The sequence below is a fragment of the Martes martes genome (genome assembly GCF_963455335.1).
Source record: "Martes martes genome assembly, chromosome: 6".
Taxonomy (NCBI): Eukaryota; Metazoa; Chordata; class Mammalia; order Carnivora; family Mustelidae; genus Martes; species Martes martes.
Window position 1 is genome coordinate 16,868,438 of NC_137893.1, and position 20,489 is coordinate 16,888,926.

Consider the following 20,489-nt stretch of genomic DNA (forward strand, 5'->3'; position numbering starts at 1 on the left):
AGTTAACCCAAGACAAAAACCAAGTGCCATTTTTTTAAAACCTCCCTTTCCTTTCCTTTTTAAATTTTAGTGTGTCTCAGAATCACATGGGATTCTTGTTAAAAAGGACAGGTTACTCGGCCCACTCCGAAAGAAGGTGATTCACTGAGTCTGTGTAGGGCCCAGGAACCTGTCTTTTTAGGAATGTATGTTATCTCGCATCAGTCAGGATGGCTAGTAACAAAGAGACAAGAAATAGTAAGTGTTGGGGCTCCTGGGTGGTTCAGTGGGTTAAGCCTCTGCCTTCGGCTCAGGTAATGATCTCAGGGCCCTGGGATTGAGCCCCACATCAGGCTCTCTGCTCAGCGGGGAGTCTGCTTCCCCCTCCCCCCCGCCTGCTTCTCTGCCTACTTGTGATCCCTCTCTCTGTAGAATAAATAAATAAAATCTTAAAAAAAAAAGACATATGTACCCCATGTTTATTTTATAATTATTTGTAATAGCCAAGACCTGGAAATAAGCAAGTGTCCATTGACAGATGAATGTATAAACAAAATGTGGTATATATATGTAGAATATTATTCAACCATCAAAAAGAACGAAATCTTGCCATTCTTGACAACACAGATGGACCTAGAGGGTATTATGCAAAGTGAAATAAGTCAGACAGAAAAAGACAAGTACCATATGATTTCACTTATATGTGCAATCTAAGGAAAATGAACACAAATGAGCATATACACACCAAAAAAACCAGAAACAGACTCATAAATACAGAGAACTGGTAAGTGCCAGAGCTGGGGGTGTGGAGGAATGGACAAAATAAATGAAGGGGATTAAGAGGTATAAACTAGAAGTGAAAAAAATAAGTCAAAGGGATGGAAAGTATAGCACAGGGAATAGAGTCAATAATATTATAATAACTTTGTATGGTGACAGATGGTAACTACACTCATCATGGTGAGCATTTATTAACTGATATGCTTGTTCAATCACTATGTTGTACACCTGAAACTATTATTGTATGTCAATTATACTTCGATTAAAGAAAAAACCCTAACCCACTGGTAACCACACTTGTTATAAATGAACTGGACTTGTAGTATGATTTTTGCAGATATGAAATAAAGACAATTTTTAAAAATTTTTTTTTAAGATTTTATTTATTTGACAGTGATCACAAGTAGGCAGAAAGGCAGGCAGAGAGAGAGGAAGGGAAGCAGGCTCCCTGCTGAGCAGAAAGCCCGATGTGGGGCTCAATCCCAGGACCCTGGGATCATGACCCAAGCCGAAGGCAGAGGCTCTAACCCACTGAGCCACCCAGGTGCCCCAATTTTTAAAATTTTTATTACTTATTTTAGTAGGCTTCATGCCCAACGTGGTGCCTAAACTCAAGATGAAGAGGAAAAGAGACAATTTTTAACTCCCCCTGCCCAAAAAGGATACTTATAGAATTCTGATGAAAGAAGCACACCGGGGCTCCTGGGTGGCTCAGTTGGTTAAGCGGCTGCCTTCGGCTCAGGTCATGATCTCAGGGTCCTGGGCTGGAGCCACACATTGGGCTCCCTGCTCAGCGGGGAGCCTGCTTCCCCCTCCCTCTTTGCCTGCCTCTCTGCCTACTTGTGATCTCTCTCTCTCTGTCAAATAAATAAATCAATAAATCTAAAAAAAAAAAAAAAAAAAAAAGGCAGCACACTGTGAGACAAAGTGTCTCAAATGCCATCAATCTCCGCGCAGATTCTCGGTCCTAAGTCACTCCTTTGTCTTTCCACCAGCACTGTCTTAATTATGGTCTTCACTTCCTCCCAGACTGATATTAAGAGCTTCTACCTAGTTCCCCCTCCTCCTGCTTCCTACCCTTCCAAGCCATCCCACACACAAACCACCGGCTTATGTAGGATAAACAATGATCTGGCAGCCCCTAACAATGTTGCCTCCTGCTGTCCTAATGCTGCTTATCGACACTGGAAAGGAAAAGGGCAGAGGGATGAGAGGCTGTTGAGCATGGCTGAAACAAGTCCCCTTAATGGATATGGCAGAAGGAGGTGAGGAAATAAAAAAAGCCATTTTGAAGATAACTAATGTAAAATGAACTTCCCAGCTTGTAAGAGACCCCATGGGCGTACTCATGGCATGATTACACTCTAGGAGTTATAAATATCTGCACAGCATTAGGAAGAACCTAATGTTATCAGGACCCTAAATCTTAAGTAGCAGTAGAACTGAATAGTTATGGGGCCCCTGGGTGGCTCAGTTGGTTAAGCCTCTGCCTTCAGCTCAGGTCTTGATCTCAGGGTCCTGGGCTCAAGCCCCACATTGGGCTCTCTGCTCAGCAGGGAGCCTGCTTCTCCCTCTGCCCCTTCTTCCTAGCTTGTGCTTGCTCCCTCTTCTCTCAAATGAACAAATAAAGTCTTAAAAAAAAAAAAGAAATGAACAGTTATTTTACCTAATAGACAAAGCCAACTTAAAAAAAATGACTATGAAGCGTCATTGGAATAGAATACAGATACACAGGCAGCACTTGCCAATTAATATCTTCTCTCAAGATAAGGGGCAAGAAATGCACAAAATTCAAACCTCATGCTTAGTAAGTTTTTCATATTAGAAACATTTAAGTGCCAGATTGTTAAGACTATGTGGAACATTGGTGCTGCCCTTTTTGTATATATGGGGCGATGGACTCTGACTTAGAACCCTATCAAAAGAGGGACAAGGATTCCCCTGGCCTTAAGCACAGCTCTCTCTGGCTGCTCTGAAAGCCCCTGTTATACTTAAAAAGGAAAATGACACTAAAAGGTCAGGAGGTAGGAGAGAGAGGGTCACTCATCACCAATACTGACTCTCAGAGTCAAACAACAAACAGATCCCCCAAAGAAAATTAACCTTGGATTTCTGTTCACTTGTGTATGATTATAGCTGGTATAAAATATCTTAAATTTGTTATTAGAAAGAAGCACTGTTAAAACTACTTTATCCTCACTTGCATTTGAAATAAATGGAGAGCACTTTGCCATGTATTGAACTACCATACTCTAAAGGAGATGCTCATCTAATCTGCACACCCCATGCTGCCTCTCAGTCAGCAACTTTTCACAAGCTTCCTCCTGCTATGGGTCCCATGACCGCAATCCTCGCCCAGGAGTTTCGTTTATTATTATGCGGCAATAACCTGCCTATTAAATAGCCTTCAAGAAGAGAATTCCCAGTGGTCAGGTTCCTAACATGTATTTCCATAACATTCATCAGGGGTGCCTGGCTAGCTCAGTTGGGCAGAGCATGAGACTCTTAGTCTTGGGGTTCTAAGTTCAAGCCCTACATCAGGGGTAGAGGTTACTTAAAAAAATAAATTAAATAAATGTAGAATCTCTTAAAAAGAAAAAAAACCTAACCATCCTAAAAAGCCTCATAGTCATCAGTTTTAGCCTTCTATTTCCAAGGATCTGAAGTAGGGTAAAAGGGGACAACTTCTTTCAGATTACAGAATGAAAAGGAGAGAAAAAGAGAGGCAAAAAGAGAGGTGGGGGAAGGGTAAAAGGAAGGATAAACAGGAATGAGAAAAAGCTGGGGGGATTGGGGGCTTGGTATTCTGAGAGCCCAGCATTTGTTTCCCCAGGTCCACTGGATGTGTTTCCTGGAATCCAATGGTTTCCAGGTGCATTCTGGGCTAAGCCTCCCAGTCTTCGCCACTGTAAGGTCATGAGAGGAAAACCTGATCTTTTCACTCACGGTGCTGGGGCTCCACATGTTGGAACCCAGCTACACCCTCCCCCTTCCTTGGATTCCCAGCCTTAACGAACAATTCAGAAACGTAAAAAGTCTGTGAAACAGCTGTAGGGAACTGTACTTGGAGCCCAGCAGGGCTCTGCTGAGAAAGACAGGCACACACTTCATTCTGGAATGTCCAGGAATGAAACGGATTGGTTCATTTCCACATGCCAGAGGCTTTTCTTTTTCTCTCTCCTTCGTTTTACCTTATTAGTTTATTTTACTTTATTTTGCAAATGCACTCTCAGATGTCACTTTCCAGAAGTCTGCAATCCGCGGGTTAGGATTCAGTACTCAGTCAGCTGCAAACCAAAGTACAATTACTTCTCTGTCCAAAAGTTCAACTTTCTTTGTTTCCCCCACCAGCGCTGACTTCCTGTAGCTGACTGGCTCCAATGCAAGGGTGAAGTAATTTCTTTCCTCTGTGATTTATTTGCTGACCATCAGTAAGCAAAACTACTATGAAGAAAGGAGGAAAGCGCGATTCACAGTGAATCCTTCTCAAGAACACGACTCCAGACTGACAGAGCAGGTAAAACGGGGTCCTGTGTACCAAGAAGCTTGAGAATCAAGCTCCAAGTTCATCCCTATTTCTGTGTAATAACGACAGAGTTTTTAGTAAAACTCTGTGCCAGGTACATAATGCGAAGGGCTTTACGTGCATTATTTCTCTGCACCAGAGGGATCGTCCACATTTTACAAATGAAGACACTGCGGTTTACAGGGGTTAAAAAACCTGCCGAAGATGCATGGCTAATACAACGGCAGACTCAAGGCACCGGCACTGCTCGGCCTCCAAAGACCACTCCTCGATGCCCAATCTACAGGGTTCACAATGCCTGTACAAAAGCCTGCGGCCTGGAAATGCACACAGGATAAGGAGACTCTATCAACGAGAGCTGAACATGGCCTTTTTGTTACAATCCTATCTTAAATTTCTTTTAAATACATTCACCTCATCATATTAGTATGTAAATTAGCCCCAACTGAGCCCTTCTCTTTTTTTTTTTTTTTTAAAAGATGTTATTTATTTATTTGACAGAGAGAGAGAGAGAACACAAGTAGGCAGAGAGGCAGGCAGAGAGAGAGGGGGAAGCAGGCTCCCTGTCAAGCAGAGACAAGGATGCGGGGCTCAATCCGGGGCTCGATCCCAGGACCCTGAGATCATGACCTGAGCCGAAGGCAGAGGCTTAACCCACTGAGCCTCCCAGGTGCCCCCAACTGAGCCTTTCTTAAGCGATTCAGGATCTGTAGTGTTTTCCAATAATCATTTGCGTGAGTTTTTTGCTGCTTTGGCTCGTTTTTAGTCACAGATCACTGCAAGAACTTCCTAAGGACCGTAATGGCATCTATCACGAGCTTGAGTGAGACGCACGATGTACAGGGAGGCTGCCTGATAAGTACGCAAGATTCTCCTGGAAGATTAATAAGCTACAGACAAGGGGACAAAAGCGGCCTGAGGCTAAACCACAGATCCATCCCTTCCACACCCACCTGGATTTCCATGAACTTCATTTTGTAGATGCTTCATCCAGGGATGCTACAGTATTCATTCATTCATTCATTCACTGGACAGAAATCTACGTAATACCGTGCTAAGAGGAGGAGGATACATGTGCGAGCTAAAGCCACAACCCTGCCTTGAGTCTGATCTGGCACAAAACAGCCTCACTGGGCGCCTGGGGGGCTCAGTCAGTTAAGCATCTGCCTTCCGCTCAGGTCATGATTCCAGAGTCCTGGAATGGAGCTCCACATTAGGCTCCCTGCTCAGGGGGGAATCTGCTTCTCCCTCTGGCTCTGCCCACCATCCCCCCACCCACCTCACTTTTGTGCACGCATGCTCTCTCAGATAAATAAAATCTTAATTAAAAAAAAAAGTCTCGTGCAACCCATCACATATGCATTGTAGAGATGTTATGAGACCGCTGTGAAGGTTCTTCACAAAAAACCCAGGAGATAATTCTGTCTGATACTGAGTAGTAGTTCTATAGAATAACATCTGTTTTTGATCCATGGATGCTCTACACTTCAAAACTCCCTGAGCCTACTCTTTTTACAGCTAAAAAACCCAGAGCCCACTTTGGACCACTCATGGTCTGTGAGATGCAACATTTTAGCAACTGTCTCATTCCTAATTCAGCTGATGTCCCCAACATTTTTCTTCCCTTTTCTTTGTCAGCTACTTTTAATTTGAATCTTGTATTTTGTTTCCTTAATCTTCTGGGGGAAACCTACAGTAGAAATAAGTAAATAAAATATATATATGTATAATTTTTAAGAAAGTCGAGTAATATGTGCTGACTCCCAAAACTCCAAAAATTGACTTTTTAGATATCTCTTTTAAATCTGTACTAAGAACTGCTTTTATTATTTTTCTACCTTAAAGTTTAAGCTTTTGGGGGGGGGGGCTAATGGAGAATATTTATTTGGAGTCTGTGTTCTTTTTTAACTAATGTAAGGTTTGAAGGCAGAAAGCAACCATTTACACACGAGAATATCCCCATATGCCAGCTGACATATGCAGACCTTGCTCTAGTGACTAGGTGACAGAATATGAGAAGTGAATTCACTTGAAGTGAATTAAAATGCATTTTCTATTGTTACCAGCTCTAGACTTATGGTCTCAGCTCATTAAGCTTTCTTCAAGTGGCTGGATATTCAGGTCTCATCAAGCCTTTATATAAAATGCAGAGCCAATACAATAAAATACTCAGTTATATAAAATACAACCCTTTATATAAAATACAAATCCTAGTTCTCATTTGGAAGACGAGATCTATAGAAGACCAAAAAAAGGCTATTCATTCAAAGGTTAAAGACATTTTTGGAGGTGCTGAAAATGATTTGCCACTTTATATCTAAGTTAAAATGACATCTTTTTAAATCTGATTTTTAGACGTAGGCTAAGAACAGGCTTAAATTATTGTTAATTTTCCTGTTACGAAGAACATATGAGCCTTAGCAGAAGTCAGAAGAACAACAGTGTGTGTGAGAAAGGTGGGGGCATCTCTGCAAAGGCAGACCCCGCACACAGACAAGACCCATCTTTCCGTGGTGCCAGATCACCGGGCGGCGGGGAGATACACGTGAGTGTAACTCGAAGAGAAGAAAGAAGTTTCGCATGCTGCTGTTTTCAATCACTACCATCCTCACGACCAGCCTTCCAGATTCCCTTTCTACTTGGCGGTACGTGTCACATAAAATGGACATAAAAAGCAGGATCAGTGTATCAGACAACATTTTTCTTTAACTTTTCTTTCACAATGGCCCAAGAGCCTTAAATAAGTGAATATATAGATGTTACCTTTTAGCTCTTTACTTGCAAAATACTCAAATGAAATGAACCATATTAACAAATTCGTATGCACGCATATCTCAGATGTACTTCTTTTTAATACCAGACAAAAGACACATCACTGTCACATTCCACTAAGCCTTCCCATCAGATTCTTATATGCATTTAAAAAGGGCCCTCGGGAGCATCTCTGAGCATTTTCATGGAACAAAGCCAAAAGAAAAATTTTGTGAGTTAAACAGATGTTCTAGTTTAGAGAGGCACTGGAACAAAGATGAATATAATCTCCAAATAAATCCCCAATACTATTTCCTTTGAGCCTACATATACTAAATGATAAGCCAAACAGGGTCTAAGTACTGAGTAAATAACAGCAATGCTACTTATCGTTAATGTCACTATTCTTATTGACTGAAGGCTTACTAGGTGACCGGGACTGCACCAAGTACTTTCCATTACCTTGTTTAATCCTCCTAACAAGGCTGTGAGGGAGATACTGCTGCTGCGGCCACTTTACGGATCGAGATGCTAAAGGCACAGCCCAATGAAGAACCTTTGTCTTAAGTACCACAGCTGAGGAGTGGAGAGCTGGGAGTCCAATCCAGGCTGTAATAAGACTCTGGAGTTAGGGGCGCTTGGGTGGCTCAGTGGGTTAAGCCTCTGCCTTCAGCTCAGGTCATGATCTCAGGGTCCTGGGATCGAGCCCCACATCGGGCTTTCTGCTCAGCAGGGAGCCTGCTTCCCCTCCTCTCTCTGCCTGCTGCTCTGCCTACTTGTGATCTCTCTCCCTCTGTCAAATAAGTAAATAAAATTAAAGAGGAAAAAAAAAGACTCTGGAATTAGCACTTTTCTACCGCACCAGAGTGCGCATAATACAGACCTTCGCTTATTAAGTCATGAATGAAACCGATGACACCGCTCATTAAGTGATCCTTACACTCATTTCCGAGAAGAGCACACAGCCCTGGTTTAGGTTTCAAATACCCAAGGCTTGTACTCCTCACTCTAGGGGTGACGTATACAATTTCTTGGCTATTACTGCATCTTTGAATCCCTGGTACCCAGTCTAGTTCATGACACACTAATAAAATCATGACTCAATAAAAGTTAGTTGATTGAATAAGTGAGTGAACACAATTTAGTCATTGGTTTTAAAAGGAATAGAAATGCCCTTCAAGGAAAATGGCAAATGTATTCAGTTTGATAAAGCCATTGCAGGAAGCTTTCTAAACAAATTTATGATATTAAATCTTTGGTAAATAAGAGCTAGTTCTTTTTTTTTTTTCCCCACTGAAATTAGTACAGGTGAACTATATCCTAAGACAGTGACAACATCCACAATATACTTCTCTGTGCATTGTGGGAATATATGAATTAGTTGATTTAAACAGACAGCTGAATTAGAAAAAACATTTTAAGTTGACAAAAAGTGATTACTTCAACTATAAATCTAAATGAAAACACAAGAATCTAGGGGTAGGGTGTGGTAGCTCCTAAAAAGTTAACATTTCCAGGGCACCTGGGTGACTCAGTGGGTTAAGCATCTGCCTTTGTCTCCAGTTACGATCCCAGGGTCCTGGAATGAGTCCCGTGTCAGGCTCCCTGCTCAGTGGGAGCCTGCTTCTCCCTCTCCATCTGCCCCTCCCCATCACTCGTGCTCTCTCAAATAAATAAAATCTTAAAAAAAAAAAAAAAGAGTTAAAATTTCCATAAAATCATCTAAAAGTAGAACCTAGTAACAGTACTTGCCAAGACAAAATGTTCCAGTAGCTCCAGTTTTTCTGCTAAGATCACTTCTGGCACTAGAAACCAGATGTAAAGGTAAATTTTCCATTTCTGACATTCAGCTTTAGGAGAAAGAGGTCAGCTGTTCAGCTCTATTAAGTCACAGGCTAGCTTCTTAGTGACCAGATAACAACATAGAGTTATACCTATTTTTATCAATACTGTCATGAATAAAGTACTAGTCTTCTGGCAAATTTATATATACCTCCAATAACTAATAAATCTCAATTTGTAGAAACAATATGGAAATGACCAGTCTTGTTTGAAGTTATTTAATTTTCCCTTCTTTTATCCTAGGAGTCTAATCCTCCCTAATGATAGCATTCATCCAAGTTGGTATTTATACTCCTGAATGCTTTATATTATAACATTTGCACTGGTTTTGTATAATTCTCTTAATGTTACTGTATTTGTGTTTTTAAAAAATTGCCATGAAACAATGGTACTTCCCAGTAATCTACTCTGCTATGAAGTGAAATAGATGGCTTTTTACTGTAACTCTTCTCTGGAACATTTTTATCAGTATCTTATTTAACTTGTCTATCTAAAAAGGGACTTTAAAAGAAAAGTAGCTCTATAGGCAATGAAGGTTTTTTTCCCTAAAGTATGTAATGGTTGACATTTTTAACCAATTACAACCAATGTCAAGTAATTATAACATTTGAAAATATAATCTTATAATTCAAATATCAAATAAATTCTCATACATCTTTTATTTTCTTTCTTGATGTCAAGAATAGAGTAAAATCAATTAATTAGAATCAAAATCAGAAACTATTGCATACATGGCTCAGTTTTGAAACAAACCAAATAAAAATGTTCTTTTCAACTTAAAATATTATAAACTTCAAAATGATTATACATATGTAACAGCAAAATTTTTTTTAAGATTTTATTTATTCATTTAAGAGAGAGACAGAGTGAGCACACAAGCAAGGGGAGAAGCAGAGGGAGAGGGAGAAGCAGACTCCCTGCTGAGCCGGTACTGCCAGGACCTGGAGATCATGACCTCAGCCCAAGGCAGACGTTTAACCATCTGAACCACCCAGGCACCCCACAGTAAGTCTTAAAAATTCAGCTCTGCGGGGGCACCTGGGTGGCTCAGTCATTAAGCATCTGCCTTCAGCTCAGGTCATGATCCCAGAGTCCTGGGATCAAGTCCCATATCAGGCTCCCACCTCAGCAGGAAGCCTGCTTCCCCCTCTCCCACTCCCCCTCCTTGTGTTCCCTTTCTCGCTGTGTCTCTGTTAAATAAATTAATAAAATCTTAAAAAAAAAAATTTAGCTCTGCTACGGATTTAATGGCAACTCTTCCATAATCTTCTTCACTAAGAAATTTCAGAAAATCCTTCAAACTCTATAAGCAAATAGCATTTTTTATCATTTCGGCAGAAATTGAGGAAAGATTAAATTTTGTTATCACGTTGACAGAATTCAGAACGATCCCAAATGACCATTCTTCACTCCCACCATATGTGAGATGTAACGCATGACAGCATTAAATGCACTCACTGATTTTTCTAAGCATTTAAAAATGAGCTCCCTATAGTCCTATAAAGAAGCTGCTTCTGTAATTTTAAAACGATATTTCATACAGTTTGTAATTTTTTTGGTGCAATTGTATCATAAATATATATTAAAACACAATTTGGTTAAGAATACCCACAGAATCCCTAATCAGCCCACCACCCCGTATCTTTTTGGAATTAGGTAGACATATTCATTTATAGACAAATAAAATACATTTAAGCTAATCAAAAAGGGACAGCAAGTTTCTTTCCAAATCTCAGAACATCTGAAGATAAATTACTATGTAGTTAGAATCCCTCACATAATTATACAACAGGTTTTCCTACAGGTTTGGGCAGTTTGGTAGTTACTGGATAAGATCTTGTTTATAAATTGCCAATTAATCCTATCACAATCCTTTTTAGCTCCTAATTGTCATAAAATTTAAATAAATCTTAATTAGCTAAAAATCTCTTGCTGGCAGAGGGTTTTAACCACTTGGGGGGCAATAAGAGCCTAACACCAGAGGACCGTAACACATGCTTGTTAAACATGGAAGAAAGAATTCTCAACAATCGAGATAATGGTATTTACTCAACGCAGCAAATTATGTTTTCTTTGGCTGGGTTGTATCTAAATATTTTCCTGCTAACTTTAAACACGGACATGACTGGGTCTTTTGAAACTATGGACCATTCATAAGCCACTAACACCACAAATAACAAGGAACCCCACCCCTTCACTCACACACGTATGTGAAAATCTGGCCTCTAAGATTTCATTGTGTATAAATTCGTCCTTTAAACTGCAGAGTTAATACAGTAAGAAGAAAAAGACAAAAATCTACCAACTAGGCTGAGCTGCCATCCTCTCCATGTAGTCTTTGGCCATGTCTCGGGCTTCGATGTTCTCAGGATACAGAACGCAAAACATTGCCAAGGCGCCCAGATTGTTGCCGTAAATTTCATTCCAGCGAGCGCTATAGTCCTTGGGGTCCCAGGGAGGAAGATATTCCAAGGGGCTGGACAGCATGGTGTGCACAGCCTCGGTGAGCCGGGCGGCAATGTGCTCGTGGGAGCTGGCCGCCCGAAGCTGGAGCTCTGCCACCTCCGCCCTGGAGAAGTACAGCATGGGGTGGCTGTCGTAGTTGGCATTGGTGAAGGGAATCATGACTTCTGGGTTCTCGTCGGTGATGTAAGCTGACACAAAGCAAAACAAATATATGAAAAACACACTGGGAGCCCCCCGTGTGTGAGTCCTCATCGTGGCATCAGATCTCCAAATCTCCCAGGCAGCCAAACCATCTTCGAAAGATCCTACAGGAAGGAGGAAAAAGAAAAGGGGACGTCAACCAGGGGAACAGGACAAAGTAGGAAAGACAACCTTGCTTACTGGGAGAAGGTCTAAATATTAAAAATTAAAGCTTATGAATTTAGATTTTTTAAAAAATACAACAAAAATCTGAACTAGGAAGAGACTTACTAAAACCTAATAATTTAGTCACAGGAATAAAAGATACACCATAAGGAATACGGTCAATGATATTATAATAGCATTGTACAGTGACAGACAGTAGCTATACCTAGAGTGAACACAGCATAATGTACAAACTTGCCAAATGTCTTAAGTTGTGCACCTGAAACTAATATAACATTGTGTGTCACCTATACTCAAACAGGGGTGCCTGGGAGCTCAGTTGGTTACGTGTTTGCCTTCAGCTCAGGTCATGGTCCCAGGGTCCTGGGACTGAGCCCCACATGGGGTTCCCCACTCAGTGGGCAGCCTGCTTTTCCCTCTCCCTCTCCCTCTGCCTCTCCCCCACCCTTCACTCATGTTCTCTCTCTCTCTAAAAAATAAAATCTTTAAAAAAAAAAAAGCAATAAAACTACACTCAAATAAAAAATCTAGTGATTTTATTGATTAATTAATCAAGTAAACATGATACTTTAGACATGTATTCATTGAGGAAAACAGAACTTTGGACTTGGGGAAACCACATAATATTTGCTCACACAGGGAAGACAAACCCTCCTTGGCATTTTTCTCATATTTTGTAACTCAAAAAAGTTTAAATCTTATGGTATTTTTTTAGACATTAACATGAAAACCACAATAACCAAAAGCTGGTGGCGAAATCTTGTCTGGGAATCTGAATGGACATCAGGAAAAAAAGAGAAAATCCTGTCTTAATTATAGGCTCCATCACTCTGGCTTCTTCAGGCTTCCTAACATTCTACACTCTGAAGCAGGGATTAGGATGAATACAACTGTAAGAGTGCAAGCAGACAAAATATTATGAGTAAGTCTATATCCTCTTTGTGTCAGCAGAAGGTGGGGACAGAAAAGACAAAAGCAGGGTAACAGACAGCCAAACCCATGCATTCCCTGGGCTGACATCAGCAGGCGTGTATGGAAAGGCCAGACAAGGGGCTGCCGGGACTAGAAACGGACAGGGCTTCATTCAGAAAATAAAATCCCAGAATCAAAAGGCTGAAATAACACGCGTGCATTCTCCCCTTATTATGTGAAACCGCTGTCTACTTTTTCATTTTGCATATGGGATTTTGGTGTGACTCGGTAAGTCAGACGTTGAAACCAAGCTCGTATTTTCTTAACTGCTTAACTTTCTTAAAAATCCTTTTTCCAGTGGCACAGGTTGAAAGAACATCTTTCAAATACAAGGATATTTTAAAAAAAAAAAGAAGAAGAAGAAGAAAAAGAAGAAAGAAAGAAAAAAAAACAAAAAAACAAAAAAACCTCAGCCTAGTCTATGTCCCACATCTGGGATAAAGCAGGCATAAAATCCCCCAGAGGAAAGTAAGGGAATTCTTAAAATTCTTCAGAGGGGAAAGGTTATAGGAAGCAGACCAGAAAAAGACAGTTTTATGTAAATAATGAACAGTGGTTTTCAATTATTAAAGAGAGAAACTGATGGAGAAAAATCAGCCTCCCCAGCTGAACACAAACTATTTTTCTAAGGAAAAGCTGCCTTGTCACATTCACAAGGAAGAAAACCAAAGATTTAACATACACTGGAGATCAGTCCCTATTCTCAACTTGCTGTATCTCCAAGAGAAAGGCAATATGGCATTACTTACGGATGTTGCCATTAATTCTAGTATTCTTTGTATTTCTGAATGTGTTTTAGACTATTATATATTATAAAATGAATATATATGAATATTATATATATATATATGAAATTTAAGGGCAGCAATTTTGCAAAGCATTTTAGATGTATTTCAAGAGTCAAACATATTAATAAAAAAATTGGGATAGCCATGCTAAATAAAATATATAAAATAGAAATAATTCTTGGACTGTACTCGTATTATGTCTAGCACCCAAAGCTTCTAGGCGGCTGGCTAGACCCTTCAAGGTCAGAGACACGGCCAAAAGAAATAGTCCTCTGTGGTTATGTCTGAGGTGGGTGTGGTCTCTGGCAACACAGAGACATGGCTGGGTCGAAAGTAATGCTGGGTCCCCAAGACCCCCACCCTCCACCCCGAGGTTTACTTTTTGCTCTTTTCATTGAACACTCATATGAACAATTTAAAAAAAAAAAAAGCCTGCCTATATTAAATGCCCCAAAGCCTAAAACTGGATACAGTTATCAATACAATTAACATTGTGGAGGTTTTTTAGGCGCCCAAAGTGAGGATGAATTGGAAGTTTCTCCTTTAACTGACCCCTACATGAAGAGTAGGGAAGATCTCTACTACCGGTTTTTGAATGTGTAGCTCACACTCTAGGTGGTTGTGGGGAGGTGAGCCACATTGCTTCCCGTCGCGTAGGTCACGCCTGAGTATATTTAAACAAGAAAAGTTGCTCCTGAGGCCCAGAATCTCATTACCATGTTGGTTTGGGAATCACGCTCCCTCCATATGCCAACTGTTAGTGCAACTTCCCTCCTTATTGCTTCAGATTCACGTGAGGGTGTCAGGGCAGCAAGGCAGTGAGCTACTGCACACTCAAAACCTCAATTCTTGTTGGGATACCACGTGGGCCAATGCAGAACCCATGGATATTCCACAGAACAATCAGGCACACAGATAGCCTGAGAGGAAAGGGCTGTAGTGTTCATCACGTCACAGAGTGTGTTGCCTTCCTTTTATACTGCCCTCAACTCACCCTGCCTCCACTCTCTTCTGAGATTAAGGCCTTTGTTGATCTATCCAAAGAGTTCATTTCTTTGGATCTAGCACATACCTGATCACATGGAACTGTTTGGGCTTTTTTTTTTTTTTTTAAAGATTATATATTTATTTGACAGACAGAGATCACAAGTAGGCAGAGAGAGGCAGGCAGAGAGAGAGGGGGAAGCAGGATCCCTGCTGAGCAGAGAGCCCGATGCGGGGCTCGATCCCAGGACCCTGAGGTCATGACCTGAGACGAAGGCAGAGGCTTAACCCACTGAGCCACCCAGGCGCTCCTGTTTGGGCTTTTTATATGCTGTGCCTCACAGAAGGTGAGGCCGTAGCTTCCTCTTTGCATCACAGGACTTAGCACTGTGCTTCACAAGGAAAAGGCACCTCATAGATGCTGGGTGAACTGAATTAACCCTTGGACTTGGGCGCTGGCAGAGTAGATATCTTCACTAAAATGAGCAAGGAGAAAACTTATTCCCCCTTATTTGAAGCCAAAGCAAGTTTGGAATTTTTCAGAAAAAATTTCTGCTAGTAAATTCATAGAGGTAAATACTCACAAGGCTGAGAAACTTCTGCAGCCTAAAAGCAAATTTCAAAGAAAGAAAAGAAAAGAAAGAAATTAAACTTCACGTTTAACTCAAACTTATTTTAAACTGATAACCTAAAGGGAGACATCTACCGTCTTAAATCTGTCTAGTAAATCACCCTGAAAAGACCCCACATTTCCAGTCTTTGGATTTCCCCTTCTACGCTCAGCATTCTGCGTACCACTCTGTAGAGAGAAGAGCTGAAATTACATGAAAGGAGAGATTCTCACGATCATTTTAGGTGGGCCACAGACGGACAGGTTTTACGCCAACTTATTTCAATGGGAAAACCATCACTGGTACATCTAACTGGAGATTTCAACAGAAATCTAAAATATATAGTTTCTGTTTAAAACACATTTACATTTAAAAGTTAAAAAAAATGGATAGGGCAAAAATTGTTGAAAGCAGTAGCTGAATGACTAAAGTTTGGGAGATGCTGAAATGCTAAGTGAAACCATGGCCACTGAGTTTATCAGAAGGGCCAACTCTGACTCTCCCACTGCCCCACCACACACACAAACACACACACACACACACACACACACACACGGAACAAGTCTGTACTTTCAGATGTCTGTGGGTGATCTCTCAAGCCACTCTCCCCCTAGTTCATGTGTTGCAGACACAGCGGAGCAATGCTGGCTCCCTTAAATCTTTAGGGTGCACTCAGTCCAGCTCAAGAGCATGGCATTTTCAACATGGCAACATCATGGGCAACTGCCCATGTGGTACCTGTCATTAATAGTTCAGTTTACCCATAATTCAGTTCTCAGGATGTTTCTGAATGATTCATATGGAGCCTCATTTCCCCTAAAAGCCTTTTCTCTTCTCTTCCACTATAACACAATAATTTTTGTTATCTGGTTTTCTTCTCATTCTTCTGTCTCACTCTACACAGCTCTGAAAGCAAAACATTCCTAATTTTCACCTAATCAATGAGTACAATATAGTCATTTACGAATTACTCACTACCAGATAATTGAGATAGCAATTTGATCAACCCCCTGCCTGAATGCCCAGCCCATCTCTGCAGCAGTCCAAGTTGGACAGTATGCTTACACCAAGCCAAATATTACAAAAAGTATTTAACAAGATGCCTGAATTCTAATTATTTTAAGTAGGTCCTCACAAAGCAACAATAAGGCTAAAGTTATTTTGCTTTAATCCTAGTTCCAACAATCCACTGTAGCTATTATGATTGCTGACACACAGAAATTTTGGTGAAATGCTTTTCACATATTTGATCTTTTACTTTACGATAACTTGATGTGACAAACAGTACTAAGAGTTAGTGTCTCCTGATACTCTAACAGTATCTTAGAGGCAGAACTAGAACCCGTCTCTTAAATCCTAAGCCAACATTCTTTTCTTTAACCAAATTTTTACTAACACTCAGTGACATTAAAGTTCCCATTTTTGCCATCCTTACAGAAAGAAAGCACAGAAAGAATACGTTCAGAAGGAAAAGAACTGAAAACTATTAGAAACATCAAGTTTCAAAATGAAGTAGGTTTCCAAATGGTCTGGGACTGTTTATAAATGAAACACATGGTAGCACAAAAGTTCTTTCAATTTCCCTGGCTTTAGAAAATACAGAAAGCATAAGGATTGAAGAGTGACCTTACCCTGTAGAAAATAAAACATGTTCCAAATTAAGATAGATTAAAAATTCAGTTACAGCATGTGTCAAGTCCCAGGAGCACAGCATTATGATTAACACTGGGCACGGACAGAAGAATAAATCCCTGCTTTGCTGTCTGCTAGGTTTGATCAACTGACTCCTGCTTTCAAAGTCTCCATTCTCTCATCCATAAACCAATCCCAACTTCACAGGGTGATTAAATATTATGTGATGCACTTAGCATAGACCCTGACGTGAAGAGCTCTATAAATATTTTTAATAAAAGGGAAGAAGATTCAGACATGCAAGATTATATTAACCTATCCATAAAATATTTTTTTGAACGAAACTGAATATTACAAGGAAAAGAAGGAAAATCACAGATATTAAGTACTGGGCAAGGTCAATGCCACTTTTTAGAAACTCATCTGAAACTCAAACACGATGCTCCTGACTTTTTAAAACATCATTCATTAGTAAGCTCAACACTCACTAGAAAAGAAAGCATAAAACCCTTGAGATTTTTCAAGTATTTGCCAGGAGTTTTGCCCTCAAAGAAAAGAATAATGATTAAATAAATGGTATCTGAATTTGATTGCCTCCCAAGGCCCGTAATTCTTGGGGTATAAAAGGTGACTGCTTCTTGCTGTGTTCTTTCAAAAGGCCCAGTGATACAACAGGGGCTGGAAAATAAAATCTCTGGCAGGAGAGTGTTTCCTAGCGATAAATTTATATGACTGAAACACTACATGAGTACTTGGGAGACATCTGCTGGCCCCGCCTGAGCTGATAAGGTAAACAGTTGACTCAGGCCATGTCATCAGTATCTCAGCAGATCATCCTGGACATGCTATCCGATATTAATAAAACTAAAACCCTCCTCCCCGAACATACATAGAACCACAATGTCAGTGCCTTCATTGATGAGAAATACAACTATCAAGCAGATTGGGAAATATTTTCTGGCTTCATCAGAAAACCACACAGGTAGTGAAATTATTTGATAATTGCCAGGTGAGGGGCCCTGGGCTTGGGGCAACTCAACCAGTCAAGAGCACCGCCATGACTTGCTTGAAAGGAGGCTGCGCTGTCAGCATCTGTCACAGATGCCCTTGGGATATCATTAAAAACAAAAATTTTTAAATTGAATTGTAATGATATTTAGGAAAGAGCAAAATGTACATACCCCACAGCTCCTGCCACCACCCCCACTGATTTTAGCTCAAGAGTACATGTTCCTGTTTGCCCAAGCCAATGGAGAGGCCCAATAGCCAGCTACCTGATTAGGACAGCTAAAGACTTCCCACACTAGAACTGGATGTGCCCGTATCCATGAGGGGCTAAAACAGTCCTGCAAACCAGACAACAGAATGCCCCTGACCTTGGATCCTCCTCCCTGGAAAATGTATAGGTGCTATAGAAGTTAGCAATTACAACTCCACTGAAAACCAAGTTCCCTCATCTTTAGGCCTCCAGTCAGGTTTCAGGCAAACTCTGACGCCCTGAGAGGACTAACATAGACCTTAACAGAGCTGCACATTTCCTTCTCTAATCTATTTTAGGATTGAACTCTCAGAGAAATCTATTTCCAAGTACTTGAGAACCATCTTGCTATGGTCTCACACATACTACTTCACTGTTTCCACATATCTTAATGAAGGGAAGGTACATATTTTAAGTTCTCCTTACTTTTCTATTTCAATTTTATTAAATGTATAATTAGGATCCTTTTTTTGGAAAATAATTTTACCTCAATATCAAAATAAAACCTTTTATGTCTTTGGTAAATTTCTGTAGTGAAATAAATCTAACATTATTCTTACATACATCAAATCCTAAGAAAACATATGGTTTTGGTACTACACAATCATTTGCTAAAATTATATTCCCTGATGTGCAGAGCCTGTAGACTCAGCCAAAAAAGAATACTTTAAAAACCATGGGCTCTTAATCAAAATGAAAAGTTCCTTTTACTGAGGGTTTATTATTTTCCTTATTTAGGGTGAAATGAAATATATCTCCCCAAAAAGTCATTTCCAAAACAAAATCCACAATATGAAATTATAGCATATGGAACCCCCAAGAATTTACACACACTACTGAGGGAGTAATTACAACTTTGAACCCACACAGCAAAACCACACTGTGTATAATAATGGTACTCACCACCTTCACACTCAACACTGGAGAAACTTTAAGTTAGGTTTGTAAGTTAAGTGCAGCTCTGTGCAGTCCAAGACCATTTCTATATTGTTCCTGGGAAAGTTTTTTGTGAAAATAACACATTTTCTGACAGTGTAATCTGAAGCTCACTTCTTTCTAGACCAACAATGAACACTATATAACTTCCTTCTATGAGAAGAATGGTTAACCTAAATTATGTTTAAAATGAAGGCTCCAGGGACGCCTGGGTGGCTCAGTTGATTAAGCAGCTGCCTTCGGCTCAGGTCATGATCCCAGCGTCCTGGGATGGAGTCCCACATCGGGCTCCTTGCTCGGCAGGGAGCCTGCTTCTCCCTCTACCTCCGTCTGCCAGTGCTCACTCTCTCTCTCTGTCTCTCTCTCTCTGACAAATAAATAAATTAAAAAAAAAGATCTTAAAATGAAGGCTCCATCTCCCATTCACCAGAGGACTACTTGAATAAGTAATGTAGTGGCTATCAAACTGAAGGCATCATTTCGTGGTAGAGCTCTGCCTGGTGTGCATTACTACAAAACTAAGAACCATTAAGATTCGGCTTTGGGGGAGCCTGTCTCACTTAGTCAGTAGAGCATGCGACTCTTGATCTTGAGATCATGAGTTCAAGCCCCATGTTGGGTATAAACGTTACTTTAAAAAAAAAAATAAATGAAGGTATTACCTAAAAAATAAATGAAGGTATTACCTAAAAAATAAGATCCACTTTTTGAGAGTGTGGCTGTCTTATAGAAAATAGGAAGGAAGTAAAATCTGTACTTTCATGGAGGCAAAGAGAAAGCAGGGTAAAGGTGAGGAGGAGAAGCTACAAAGTCACTGAGGAGATCAATGAAGCAGCTAATTTTACCTATAAAAAGTCTAAATGAGAAAAATGAAATGGTTGGTTACACTTTCTAAGCTCTAAGTAAATACTAGTTTACCTAGCAGTCTAACAATTGAACACCTTCTAATTGGTACCTCTTTATTACAATTTTTTTTTTAAAGATTTTATTTATTTATTTGACAGAGAGAGAGACAGAGAGGCAGGCAGAGAGAGAGGGGGAAGCAGGCTCCCTGCTGAGCAGAGAGCCCAACACCGGGCTCGATCCCAGGACCCTGGGATCATGACCTGAGCTGAAGGCAGAGGCTTAATCCACTGAGCCACCCAGGCTCCCCTCTTTATTACAATTTTAATTGATCTTCTTAATGATGGTGTTAGAATACAATATGCTCAAGTATTTTCAAATTTTTTAATTCTGGGGGCACCTGGGTGGCTCAGTCAGTTAAGTGTCTGCCTTTGGCTCAGGTCATGATCTCAGGGTCTTGCAATCAAGCCCCACATTGGGCTCCCTGCTCAGCAGGGACTCTGCTTCTCCCTCTCCCTCTGTGTTCTCTCTCTCTCTCCCTTGTTCTCTCTCAGGTAAATAAGTAAAATCTTTAAAAAAAAAATTCTTGGGGGTGCCTGGGTGGCTCAGTTCGTTAAGCATCTGCCTTCAGCTCAGGTCATGATCCTGGAGTCTTGGGATTGAGTCCCACACCCTGCATCTGGCTCCCTGCTCAGCAGAGAGCCTGCTTCTCCCTCTCCCTTTGCTCCTCTCCCTGGCTTATGCTCTCTGTCAAA

General features: G+C 40.6%; 1 protein-coding gene across 1 annotated transcript in view; it reads right to left on the reverse strand.

Annotated features, from left to right (window-relative positions):
• The window catches only part of DSE (dermatan sulfate epimerase), a gene marked incomplete at its 5' end in the record, with an annotated part of 83,831 nt that overhangs the window by 45,157 nt on the left and 18,185 nt on the right, over positions 1-20,489 (reverse strand). Inside the window, one exon of the mRNA XM_080807040.1 lies at positions 11,181-11,649. Coding sequence (XP_080663166.1) covers positions 11,181-11,596 — 416 coding nt within the window. The remainder of the gene's footprint in view (positions 1-11,180; positions 11,650-20,489) is intronic.